This window comes from Pagrus pagrus (genome assembly GCF_965226575.1).
Source record: "Pagrus pagrus genome assembly, chromosome: 5".
NCBI classification, from domain to species: domain Eukaryota; kingdom Metazoa; phylum Chordata; class Actinopteri; order Spariformes; family Sparidae; genus Pagrus; species Pagrus pagrus.
The window spans coordinates 30,766,096-30,778,598 of NC_140189.1; the positions used below are offsets into that span (position 1 = coordinate 30,766,096).

At 39.0% G+C, this 12,503-nt stretch overlaps 3 protein-coding genes across 4 annotated transcripts; 2 read left to right on the plus strand and 1 right to left on the minus strand.

Annotated features, from left to right (window-relative positions):
* The first annotated feature begins 257 nt into the window (after nt 1–257).
* On the plus strand, nt 258–3,638 carry timm8a (translocase of inner mitochondrial membrane 8 homolog A (yeast)). Its single transcript, XM_084353720.1, has 2 exons — nt 258–486; nt 3,003–3,638. Exons 1-2 carry the CDS (start codon nt 376–378, stop codon nt 3,162–3,164), a joined length of 273 nt encoding a protein of 90 aa, XP_084209846.1. The 5' UTR covers nt 258–375; the 3' UTR covers nt 3,165–3,638.
* LOC311257816 (magnesium transporter NIPA2) lies at nt 3,639–9,206 on the minus strand. The gene is made up of 5 exons (XM_084353719.1): nt 8,713–9,206; nt 7,571–7,627; nt 7,181–7,271; nt 5,710–5,870; nt 3,639–5,590 (listed from the first exon to the last, which is right to left on the minus strand). The coding sequence occupies exons 1-5, from the start codon at nt 8,843–8,845 to the stop codon at nt 4,956–4,958; spliced, it is 1,077 nt and encodes a 358-aa protein (XP_084209845.1). The 5' UTR covers nt 8,846–9,206; the 3' UTR covers nt 3,639–4,955.
* mars2 (methionyl-tRNA synthetase 2, mitochondrial) lies at nt 8,958–11,866 on the plus strand. Of its 2 annotated transcripts, XM_084353718.1 has the most exons (4): nt 8,958–9,046; nt 9,677–9,880; nt 10,072–10,406; nt 10,633–11,866. In XM_084353718.1, exons 2-4 carry the CDS (start codon nt 9,820–9,822, stop codon nt 11,809–11,811), a joined length of 1,575 nt encoding a protein of 524 aa, XP_084209844.1. In that variant the 5' UTR covers nt 8,958–9,046; nt 9,677–9,819; the 3' UTR covers nt 11,812–11,866. The 2 variants fall into 2 exon arrangements, with proteins under 2 accessions (XP_084209844.1, XP_084209843.1); XM_084353717.1 differs by lacking the exon at nt 8,958–9,046 and having other exon boundaries at nt 9,290–9,880.
* Nucleotides 11,867–12,503: the final 637 nt, after the last annotated feature.

The following is a 12,503-nucleotide window of genomic DNA, read 5'->3' on the forward strand; positions in this document are numbered from 1 at the left end:
TTTAGGGGGGATTAATAAGGAAAAATGCACGTTGCCACTTTAATCATAACAACAAAATAAAATATTTATACAGTTAAAAGCAAAATTTGAGAGAATGTTGTTAACAATAAATTAATAACATCTTCCCACAGCTGATATAAGTTGTCTGTAATAGACAGAAAGGGCAATTTCAAAAAAATATGTAATATTTTATTGACACATTCAGGCTGATGCATGATGGCGTGTGTGTGTCGTCAGAAGAACGCGCTCTGTGATTGGTCGCGCCACTTCCTGCTTCCTGTCATCCATCCATACCACACGTGAAGGTCAGCAATAGAGCCGTCAGGCTTTCCGAATTACACAAATATTGCTCTTACGACCTCATTTTAGCGAAACATGGACGGCCAGGGAGCGACAGCAGACCCTCAGCTTCAGCAGTTCATCGAAGTCGAGACTCAAAAACAAAGGTTTCAGCAGCTGGTGCATCAAATGACTGAGGTTTGCTGGGTAAGTGCAGCTTTAAGCTAGCAGTGGAGCCCTGCAGTGTGCTTTTTATGTAGAACCGGTAGCTAGTCCGCCTTACACTGACAAAAACAAGCTGCATGTTCTTATTTTACATGGTGTGGTCAAATAACAATGCACACAGGTAAACATTTAGCTCCATGTCTGGACTGTTAGCAACAGGACTCGGTATGGATTTGGTCACATAACGTTCCTGAAGAAATAATGACAAACGTTTTTTGTCTTTTTTTACTAGCCGCAGGTTGTATTTTCAGTTGTCTGTGTGGTCCTACTGATGTCCTCTCTCTGCCTGGAAAAATTAATTGTTAGCGGAACCATTGTTTAAGTTGTTTTCCCCTGGACTGCAAAGGCCGCTACACCGGCCCGGTGTAACTAGTTCATTAGCGCTGCGGACAAGAAGAGCAAAGCGTTGCATCAGTGTGGAAAAATGGGATTTAAATGTTGGTTTCGTCCACGTCAAACATTTTATTGCACTGTACTGAAAGTAGACACATGTGACATGACGAAAATGCCTCTGAGGAGGCAGCCTGCTGCTGTAAACGACTGTAAAATCAAGTTTTACTTCCCTCTCTAATGTTGGCAGTTGTGACCTGATGACGACACAACTTAGAGCGCTGAGGTCACAGCTGGGCCACGCGCTACTGACATATGACCACCACAATGACGTTATTTCAAAGTGTCGACATGTAATTAGTGTAAAATGTTTGTTTGATGCTTTCATATCTAATTAATAACAACACTGTCACTCATGTTAGTTTGGTATGGAAGTCTGTTTCCGCCTGTTAAGAAAAAAATGACAACCAAGTTTGATGAAAATGTTTCCATAGTAAATCAAAATCCTGAGATAAAAAAAACTAAAAATTATGAGATAAAAAAACTTTTAAAAATTATGAGATAAAAAAGTTAAAATTATGAGTTAAAAAAAGTCCAAATTATGAGTAAAAAAAAGTCCAAATTATGAGTTTAAAAAAAAGTCCAAATTATGAGTAAAAAAAGTCCAAATTATGAGTTAAAAAGTCCAAATTATGAGTTAAAAAAAGTCAAAATTATGAGTAAAAAAAGTCCAAATTAGGAGAGAAAAAAGTCAAAATTAGGAGAGGAAAAAAGTCAAAATCGAGAGAAAAAAGTCAAAATTAGGAGTAAAAAAAAGTCAAATTTATGAGAGAAAAAAGTCAAAATTATGAGTTAAAAAAAAGTCAAAATTGAGAGAAAAAAGTCCAAATTATGAGTTAAAAAAAGTCCAAATTATGAGTTTTTAAAAAAGTCCAAATTATGAGTAAAAAAAAGTCCAAATTATGAGTAAAAAAAGTCATAATTTTGACCTTTTTTAACTCATAATTTGGAGTAAAAAAATTCCAAATTATGAGTTAAAAAAATCAAAATTATGAGTAAAAAAAGTTAAAATTAGGAGTTAAAAAAATCAATATTATGAGTAAAAAAAGTTAAAATTATGAGTAAAAATAAGTCAAAATTATGAGTAAAAAAAGTCAAAATTAGGAGAGAAGAAAGTCAAAATTAGGAGAGGAAAAAAGTCAAAATCGAGAGAAGAAAGTCAAAATTAGGAGTTAAAAAAAGTCACATTTATGAGAGAAAAAAGTCAAAATTATGAGTTAAAAAAGTCAAAATTGAGAGAAAAAAGTCAAAATTATGAGTAAAAAAAAGTCAAAATTATGAGTAAAAAAAAAGTCAAAATTAGGTCTTAAAAAAAGTCAAAATTATGAGTAAAAAAAGTCAAAATTAGGTCTTAAAAAAGTCAAAATTATGAGTTAAAAAAAGTCAAAATTGAGAGAAAAAAGTCAAAATTATGAGTAAAAAAAGTCAAAATTATGAGTAAAAAAAGTCAAAATTATGAGTAAAAAAAGTCAAAATTATGAGTAAAAAAAGTTAAAATTATGAGTAAAAAAAAGTTAAAATTATGAGTTAAAAAAGTCCAAATTATGAGTTAAAAAAAGTCAAAATTAGGAGTAAAAGTCAAAATTAGGAGAGGAAAAAGTCAAAATCGAGAGAAAAAAGTCAAAATTAGGAGTAAAAAAAAGTCAAATTTATGAGAGAAAAAAGTCAAAATTGAGAGAAAAAAGTCAAAATTATGAGTTAAAAAAAGTCCAAATTAGGAGAGAAAAAAGGCAAAATTATGAGTTTATTATGAGCAGTAAGCCTGAGATGTCGCTCTGAGGTAGATGTCAAAAACATTAGCAAAGCAACTTGCTCCATTGAATAAGCCCAGCAAAAAACAACAGATAGGTCGGACCATTGTGTTTTAGCATTTCTCTTTGAATTTTATAGCTGAGGCTCCGAATGACCAAAGGAAAAAGGAAAACTTTGCAGTTGTCACATATCTCCGTCACCACCCTGAAGCGGCTGTTCTATAACGTTCATTTTATCACACTTTGAACCAACGAGCTCTTGTGCTAGATGTGGTGTACTACTTATAAAAATAATATAATAGTAGTAATAGTATAATCTGTTGCAGTCCACCTAAATTGTTCTGTTTTTGTCTTCAGGAGAAATGTATGGATAAACCCGGGCCAAAGCTGGACTCAAGGACAGAAATGTGCTTCGTTAACTGTGTGGAGCGATTTATTGACACCAGCCAATTCATCCTGAACAGACTGGAACAGACTCAGAGGAGCAGGGGCTCATTCTCTGAGACCATGTCAGACTGAAAACTGTCACTGAAAGAACTGATGAGACACATGCACTCAGCCCCGGGTCTGTGAGGAAGCTGTTTGGTCCCGACAGCTGACTGTGTTGCTGAACAGTCCCTTCAACTGGAAAAAGGAACATCATTAAGTGTTACTTTTGATACAAGTGCCTGAGATTAACACCATGCATGGACTCATGCAGAAGTCTAGGGTTTTATTCGTCCTCCACTTATCAGGTTATGAGTGTTGCAAAGATTGTGGTTTGTTGTTTGAAGCAACTTTATGTTTTTGTTTGTCAAATCATGAAATTCTAGTCAGTTCAGTGTTCAGACGTGTGGGAGGCTGCAGGAAGATGGAGGCACCTGGGATGTTCAGCTTGACAGCGAACGAAGACTTCACTACACTCTGCTGTAATTTAAGAGAACTAACAATGTTTTGACAGAAGAGACACAAGGTTCTGGACTGTACATATGCAATAAACAAAATGCCAAATAATCTTGTTGAAAAAGTAATGTTTTAATCAGCGTTATCAAACTCACAAAAAGTAAGTTACATTCGAGATATGTTACAGGTTTGGCACATGAATTAATTTATACAGGAAAAGAACATTCTTTGGTGCAGTTTATGTATAATGTTGAGGTATTACAGGAACAGGAATTATTCAAACTGGTTCTTCAACAACAGATGATTGAAATGTATTCAGGGCTATCACGTTTCTATCTTAAAGGTGCAATATGTAAGAATTTTAGTTGAAATCATTCAAAAAATGTACTAAAATCATCAACAGAATATGAAGAAACCTCCGTTTAGAGGTTGTGATGTCTATGTATTGTGTTGCAGATACATCTACTGGAGATAGCATGCTAACACGCTAGCAACAGCCCATTACAATCAACCATTCCTGTGCTAGCGGTGTAAACACCAACACTCTTCTGGTGCCGAGTTCAGTCTGGACCACTAGATGCACGGCTAATCGAGCTAACATGCAGCTACCTTTGGCGGTTGCTCTGGTGATATGCTGCCCCATTTGTTTTGAGCATGAATTCAACAGGTGGCCAATTCTGACATATGGCACCTTGATCACTGGCTGTAAAGTTTTACATTTGTTCAATTTCTAAGGTTAAAAAGTGCAAAACTATAAATAGTTATTTTCAGCAACAGAAGGCACCACCTTAATAAATTCAATGTTAAATTATTTTTTGTACACAGTAGTGCAACTGACATTCACATTGATATAAATTATACTGCAGATCATTGTTCTGGGCTGCAACTAACAGTCATTTTCATTGTCTATTAATCTGTTAATTATTTCTTCATTAATTGTTTGGTCTATAAAAATGTCAGAAAATGATTAAAAAATGTAAATCAGTGTCTCCCAAAGCCCAAGATGATGTCCTCCAATGTCTTCCTTCATCATCAACCCCAAAATATTCACTTTACTGTCATAGAGGCGCAAAGAAACCAGAAAAAAAATACATTTAAGAGGCTGGAATCATAGTATTTTGACTTTTGTTTTCTTAAAAAATAAACAATTATCATTAAAAAGGTTATGAAAATATTAATCATTGCAGCTCTAATTCTGTCCTGTATCTTTTTGGACCAAAGCAAAAAGATATGGATGTAACATCATGTACAACCAGGAACATACCTTTAAATAAAATCCAATGTGCTTATCAGAACATTTTGTTCACGTTAGGCAGCTCCAGTGCAAACTGTATTGTATAAGAGAGACTTGAAATTTTATTAAAGCTATGATGTGCATTAAAGCTTCAGAATTGCATTAGCAATTTTTCAAAATACTTTTGGTCCTCCTTAAGGGGCTCTCTGGTGCGTACCCCAGCCCCCGTTTGAGCATCCTTCTCTGGGTAGCTTCGTCTCATCCTGTGCTTGCGTTTCGTGGCTGGGAAGAGCCACGTAAGGCTGTTGCCCCCATGGAAAGCCCTGAGGACCCTTCCTCAGGTAGAGTGGAAGGGAATCCCAGCTGAATGTGATGTCCTTGAAGGCATGGAGGAGGAAGATCCCCAGAATGATAGTGAGGAATCCGCTAATTGTTCCCACTACTCCGTCAGTGGTCATACTCAACCATTCCTTGAAGAGGATGGCTGAGCAGGCCATGACGGAGGTGGTGAAGAAGACGTAGTAGATGGGAGTGACTATGGAGGTGTTAAAGATGTCGAGGGCTTTGTTCAGGTAGCTGATTTGAACGCTGACGCAAATTACCAGGCAGATGACTAACGACCAGAAGAGGGGTTCCCTCAGCACTGCTGTCCCGGCAAACAGCTCCTTAATGCCAATGCCCAGGCCCTTGACACAAGACACAGAGAGGGAGCCAATCACAGAGCAGATCAGGATGTAGACCAGCACACTCTTCTGTCCAAACCGTGGAGCCACAGCAAAGATAAGAACCAGGCTGCTCCCCACAACGCACACAGCAAACACAATGAAACCTAGCGGGAGCATTCAAGAAGGAGTTAGTACCCTGAAAAAAAAACATCCAGCCCTTTTCACAGCATTGTTAATCATATCGCAATCACACTGACGAGGGGCTGGTCTGTGATCTCTATACCTGGGTCTTTGAGCTTCTCAGCCATGGCGCTGAGAGAGGCAACCTCCTCTTCCTGCGGGGCGTGGATCACCATCACTGTGGAGCCCAGGACGCACAGCAGGCAACCAACTTTCCCGTGTACATTCAGCCTCTCATTCAGGAAGTAAGAGGAGAGCACGGCACTGAAACAAATGACGCAGACGATGACAGTTAACACAAACAGTATACTATGCACACAACAAAACTACTACACATTAAAATGATAAGTTTGGTGATTCTATTCTAAGTGGGTCATAAGCTACTAACGAACCACTGACTGGTCACAAGACTGAAACTGCAATATTTGATTTTGTTTTGGCCACTTGGGGGCAGCAGAAACAAGTTGTGAACATTGATCAATGATCAGCTTTAAGAGCTCCACTGTGTAGGATGTTGGGGCTGGCGTGTAAATAATACTGACAGAAAACAAATAATATAATCACAATTATTTTTTCATTAGTGTATACATATACTAATAAATTGTTGCGTTTTTGTTGTCTTTATTGTGCTCTTCAAATCTACTATGGAAGCAAACTCTGGCCCTAGAGAGGCTGTTTAATGTTTTTTTTAGGACCTTTAAGATGACATGGTGAACTTGTTAGCAAACAGTTATCATCATTATTTACATGTCTAGCAGTTAATGAGCAACATTATCATTCGTTCGGACTTGTGTTTCTGGCCACCTTTTAGTGTAAGTTAAAAAACTTCACTAAATGCTCCACTGTGTCTGTCCACAGTTTGGTTCAGAGCAGGAAGTGTACAAAAAATACTGCTTGCCGCAGCTGAAGATGACTTTATGTGGGCAGTAAGACTGAACCAAAACAGCAAAGTCAAGAGCCAGAAAGATAAACAATGAGCTGGAGCTACCGACAAAGGATTCAGGTCATAAGAGTGACTCCTCTTTCATTGTTTTTACATTTCTACATACAATATCAATTAGTCTAGAAAAACAAATGTTTTTATTTCTCATAAAAAAAACTAAATACTGAATGCTTTTAAATCTTTTAGGCTAATAAAAAATATTTTTAATGAAAATATTTGAGGAGGAAAAAAAAATCACTTTTGTTGAGTTTCTCACCAGACTCATCAAAAGTAACACCCCTTTAGCTGAAGTAAATATACACAAGCCAAAATGGTTGCGAACCTCTGCTCCTATAAGTATTACGTCACAATAAGGTGAACATCAGATCACCTCAAAATAAGCTATCACTACCAGTGTTCATGGTAATGAATGAAAATGTCTCTCTCGCTATACAGACAATAGTTGTTAGAGGGACCAATTCATATCTGATTTAGTTTTTTTCTTTGCTGATAATAAAAATATTATAGAATATCACCAGACTTACATACTGAGAAGGTTAAGAGTATCTGTATCACACTAAGCAAATGTCTGATAAGTTGTGATAACATCTGTGGTATGCAAACCTGCTGAACAAAAGACAAAGACAATTACCTTACAAGTACACTCAGTGCTCCAAGAGGAGTCACCAGTGTGGCCGGCGCAAATGCATACGCGGCGAAGTTAGCGGCCTCTCCGGTTCCCACTAGAATATGAACATGAATTGCATCTGGTTAAAATGTAGAAATATCATTTTCTTCCAACCCACGTGTGCAAATGTGCTCTTTAGAGGAATGTGCACATCAAAGATAATGGTGTGGGTTCTGCTTCAACGTCACCGGCAAAAATACCAAACCCACAAGAGCTTTGTTTCAACCAAGAAAAACAAAGACCACAATGTTTCTGGGGCATGGCCGGCAAGCAGTGTTACCAAGTGGAAAAAAAGACAAACAGCTCACCATGACACCCATTTTTCAGAATCGAGTCTGTAAATCATTCACTTACTTGAAATGAGTCCTGCCCACCACAGCCATTCCTTCAAGTAAGCATACCCCCCCTGACCTGTGAGATACAGACAGAAATGAGTAGATGTCATAGCTGTTACATGTTTCTCATTTAAAATAATTCCTATTAGGGCGATTAGCTTCTTTCACCAGGAACTACACTGCATTCATCTGACAGCGATATTAAGTAGTAACTTTGCAAGTAAACAGTTTACATACAAAACAATATGATGTATTGTTGTACATTCAATTCTACATAAAGACAACAATATATAAAGTTGACCAGCGACAACAGTTAACGGTTGCTTGCACAGTAATAATCCAGTAATATAATATGATATAATAATATAATGATAACGCTGCAATGATTAGTCAATAAATCGATTAGTAGATTAATGGAAAATCAATCAAAAGTACACAGATGTCATACTTGAGTAAAAGTCAAGATATCGTGTTAAGTAAATTCATTAATCAAGGAGTATGTCTAGATTTGGAAAGTGTCATCAGATGACTTTTGTTGTGAATTGGCGCTATACAAATAAAGATTGATTAATTGATTAAAAATATTACTTTGGTAAAAGTGAAAGTCACCTGTACGAATATTACCTAAAATATCTGATATTAAATGTAGATAAGTATCAAAAGTTCAAGTAAAAGTAAATTCTACATATATTTACATGTATGTTTATAATGTATACTGTAAGATGATCCAATATTCAGCATTTTTTCAATTTTAGAGTACAAAGTAGTAATATTTTCCTCCAAACGTACAAAAAGTATAAAGTAGGAAGTACAAGTACCTCAAGATTGCATTTAAGTACAATACATGAGTAAATGTACTTAGTTACATTCCATCACTGAACAACAACTATGTTGACAATCCACAATCCAACTTTTAAAACAAAAAGATGATCTAGATGCAGCTTATTTTGTTCCTACGTGACAGTGAACTCAACACCAATATTCACAATAGTAAATAATGTCAGTTTCAGTATGTATAACACTGACAGAGGCTGTTCTGTTAGTACTTTAACTTTTGATAATATGTAACTTGTAACTCACGTAAAGCTCGTGAGTATGTCGTCCACCACTTATCTTAAAACATTAATTAAGTTTACTGTTAATGATCACAGCCGACTGTACCTGCTCGCGTCGACCCCTTGCTGGCCAATCGCAGTAGGCCTTTCTTCTTCAGGATGAAACTTGCGCCGATGAAAGCGCTGGAGCTCACCGCCAGAGACAGACCGATGTAGAAGTCCGTACGGTTCACTTCCATCTGAATCAAACACAAAATGTCTTACGAAGACAAAAAACAACAAAAAAAAAACTATACTTCTGTTTCGGTTGAAGCTTTCGGGAACTTTTCAGGAGTCGAGCAACGGTCGCCCCATGTGTACCATCACATGATAGGGTGACTCGACTACGACGAGGCTGAAACGAGCTGTGTCAGACGGCTACAGATGGCAGCAAACGGAAGGTAGCGACGCCTCTCGCTTAGCTTGTGTTTAGTTAAGTTTAAAATGCGATTTAAGAGATTTAAGAGCCGCTTCACGACAAAGTTTGTGAAATGATTTTACGTCCGCTGTCACGTCAACCCCATTCGTCGACGTTAACTGACTCGAGGGAGTGGCGCGTCCGATTGGCTGGCCGTCACCGCGGTACTTCCGGGGGAGTTGCCTAGGAGACGGAGAGAGTCCTTGCATTCTGATTGGCTGTCGGTCATTGTTGTTTGTAGAAACCGGAAGGAGCGCTAACCTTGACGTGCGAGTGGTAAAACACATGCGCTGCTCGTTTAGGGGAAAAAAAGGCTTGACATTTAATAATTCCTGCCAATTTCATGGAGCACATTTACAAGGAAAACTCTGATGTCTTCCAGTTATTCTCCGGTAGTGGTTGAATAGTTCCGCGTAAATGTTTTTTGTGCTTAAACTCTCGTCTTTTAAGCTAGCTAAATGTGTGGCTAGCACGTACTTTACCAAGTAAATACTGCACTCCATGGAGTAGTTTAATATCGCCTGCTATCCAGTCATGAGGACCCCTTTTCTGTTCATCACCAGAAGCTGTAAGGCTGTTCACAGTCTGAAACAGAGCCATTTTCTCTCACCAGTTTCAGCTCTCGAGAGACATCAGAGAATAGTGTTTAGATACTCGAGCACACATTCCTGCAAAGACGACAGGAACTACTACATAACAACTCCCATCTTCTATGTGAACGCTTCTCCTCATTTAGGACACTTGTATTCAGCTGTGATGGCTGACTGCTTTCACAGGTACAAGCTACTTCAGGGCTTCAACTCAAAGTTTGCGACAGGTAAATCCTCCGTTGAACAACATATACATGTGTGTATAATCCTTCTTGCCATTGTGAAGACCTGATCTTGAGCTTTGGGAAATGTTTATGTGCGCTTTCTTCAGAGTTTCATCACATTTCATTGTCTAAAAGATAAATTGATTTATCAGGCAAATAACAAAAAACATACACCCTCTTATCTTGTCTTTCAGGTACTGACGAACATGGCTTGAAGATCCAGCAAGCTGCAGACATTGCAGGAAAAGATCCCCTGACCTTCTGCACTGATGTGTCAGAGAGATTCAAACATCTCTTCAGCAGCTGCAACGTATCGTACACAGACTACATCAGAACCACCGAGCACAGACACCGTGAGGCCGTGAAGCATTTCTGGTCAGTGCTCTGGAACAAAGGGCTCATCTACAAGGGGAGCTATGAAGGCTGGTACTCGACACAAGATGAAAGCTTCCTCACGCCGTCGCAGGTGGGAGATGCTTTGGACTCATCGGGGAGGGAGATCAAGGTATCGCTGGAGAGCGGACACAAGGTAAGAGCAAAGTTGGGATCATAGCAGGTGTGTGTATTAAGTGGATATGAATGAGTGTAAACTTTAAAGGACCACTCCATTCATTTTACAACATCAGTTTATGTGTTATGGACATTATTTCTCAACTATAAAAATCAGTTATTTAATGTCTGTTTGAGTGTGGAGGAGCTTTCATAAGTTTTAATCCATCAACAATACTTTTTGTCTTCTTTCCATTATTTTGCAGGTGGAGTGGATGAAAGAGGAGAATTACATGTTCCGTCTGTCTGCATTTCGGTCTCAGCTGCTCGACTGGCTCAGAGTAAACCCCCGGGCCATACAGCCCGAGCGTTTCCACCAGGCTGTTCTCCAGTGGCTGCAGGAGGACCTTCCTGACCTCTCCGTCTCGCGCCAGAGAAGCCGCCTTCAGTGGGGCATCCCAGTCCCGGGTGACGCTGAACAAACCATCTACGTTTGGCTAGACGCTCTGGTGAACTACCTCACAGTCGCCGGCTATCCAGATAAACACGACCGGTGGTGGAACGTGGCCCACCACATTGTAGGAAAGGACATCTTAAAGTTTCATGCCATCTACTGGCCGTCGTTTCTCCTCGGGGCCGGACTGCCGCTGCCACAGACGATACATGTGCACTCTCACTGGACAGTAGGGGGGAAGAAGATGTCTAAAAGTTTGGGGAATGTGGTGGATCCTCTTGAACGCTCACAGACATTCACAACTGATGGAATGAGGTACTTTCTTCTGCGTCAGGGTGTCCCAGACTCAGATTGCGATTACACAGACGACAAAGTTATCAAGCTGCTCAACACAGAGCTCGCAGACTCTCTGGGTGGTCTGCTGAACCGCTGCACAGCTCAAGCTCTTAACCCAGCTCAGGTGTACCCCTCTTTCTGCCCCCAGTCCTTCCCACGTGAACAGGGTGGCAGGGCTGTGGTCGAAGACTACCACATGTTGGATGCTGTGAAACATCTCCCTGCTGTGGTGGCGCAGCACTATGAGAGCATGCATGTGTACAAAGCTCTGGAGGCCATCAGTGCCTGTGTGAGGCAAACCAACGGGTTTGTTCAGCGCCACACACCTTGGAAGCTAGACAGGAGGGACAGCAAAGACCAGCGCTGGTTAGACACCATCATTCATGTCTCCCTTGAATGCCTCAGGATTTATGGCACACTACTACAGCCAGTAGTGCCAGAGATATCTAACAAGCTGCTGTCCAGACTGGGGGTGCAACAAGGCAGAAGGAGCTGGGCTGATGTGAACTTCCTGCCAAGGTATCAGGGAATGGACTGTCCCTTTGAAGGAAGAGCGCTGGGATCGGACTCAGGGGTGCTTTTTAGTCGTTTGGAGAGTCAGAATGTAGATCAACAAAAAACAAAGAAAACCAAAAAGGCAGCAAAACTGAAATGAGGAATTGATTTATGTTTGCTGTAACTGATTCAATCAATAAATAAATAAAACTCTATCTTCTTTGAGGTGTAAATCATCTTCAGGGTGTGACGACTTGTATCTTTAACAGTCTTATAACTGAGTTAGAATTTGGTAATTTGACATATAAAGCCTTTTTTACAGTGGACATTTTGACCTGTCATAGCAGAATAAGCCCAGGTGGAGTTGAGGGCTGCCCCTAACAATTATTTTAATTGCCAAATAATAATAATAAATGATTGCTTGGTCTACAAAATGTCAGAAAATTGTGTTCCACAAAGATGATGTGTTATTTTTTTTCCCCACAATCCAAAGATACTCAGTTTACTGTCATAGGAAAGTAAAGAGACCAGGAGATATTCACATTTGAGAAGCTTGAATCAAAGTATTTTGACCTTTTTCTCTTACAAAATTACTCAAAACAACACGATTGGTCGATTCATCGTTTCAGCACTAGTGGAGTTAATACTGTCAATGATGACAATTTAATTCAAGTATTTCTGAAGCAAGATGGTGAGCGAGCATGCAAATGTCTCACTGAAATGCTATTATTTTTTATTACACCTGTTTTTTTTATACTGTGGCATGTCAAACTGTCTGCTGTAAAAAAAAAAAAAAAAAATATTCCAAACGTAACTTCACCAGATGTCAAACTGAACAGAAGTCTAACAAGG

Bases quoted from the DNA above. Each gene is read 5' to 3' on its own strand.
- LOC311257816 (XM_084353719.1), bottom strand. From the start codon at position 8,845: ATGGAAGTGAACCGTACGGACTTCTACATCGGTCTGTCTCTGGCGGTG. The intron at 7,272-7,570 runs GTAAGTGAATGA...TTCATATTCTAG, and splicing joins GTGGGCAGGACTCATTTCAA to TGGGAACCGGAGAGGCCGCT. The intron at 5,591-5,709 runs GTATAGAGATCA...TGCTCCCGCTAG, and splicing joins TGAGAAGCTCAAAGACCCAG to GTTTCATTGTGTTTGCTGTG.
- timm8a (XM_084353720.1), top strand. From the start codon at position 376: ATGGACGGCCAGGGAGCGACAGCAGACCCTCAGCTTCAGCAGTTCATC. The intron at 487-3,002 runs GTAAGTGCAGCT...TTTTGTCTTCAG, and splicing joins AAATGACTGAGGTTTGCTGG to GAGAAATGTATGGATAAACC.
- mars2 (XM_084353717.1), top strand. From the start codon at position 9,598: ATGAGGACCCCTTTTCTGTTCATCACCAGAAGCTGTAAGGCTGTTCAC. The intron at 9,881-10,071 runs GTAAATCCTCCG...CTTGTCTTTCAG, and splicing joins CAACTCAAAGTTTGCGACAG to GTACTGACGAACATGGCTTG. The intron at 10,407-10,632 runs GTAAGAGCAAAG...ATTATTTTGCAG, and splicing joins CGCTGGAGAGCGGACACAAG to GTGGAGTGGATGAAAGAGGA.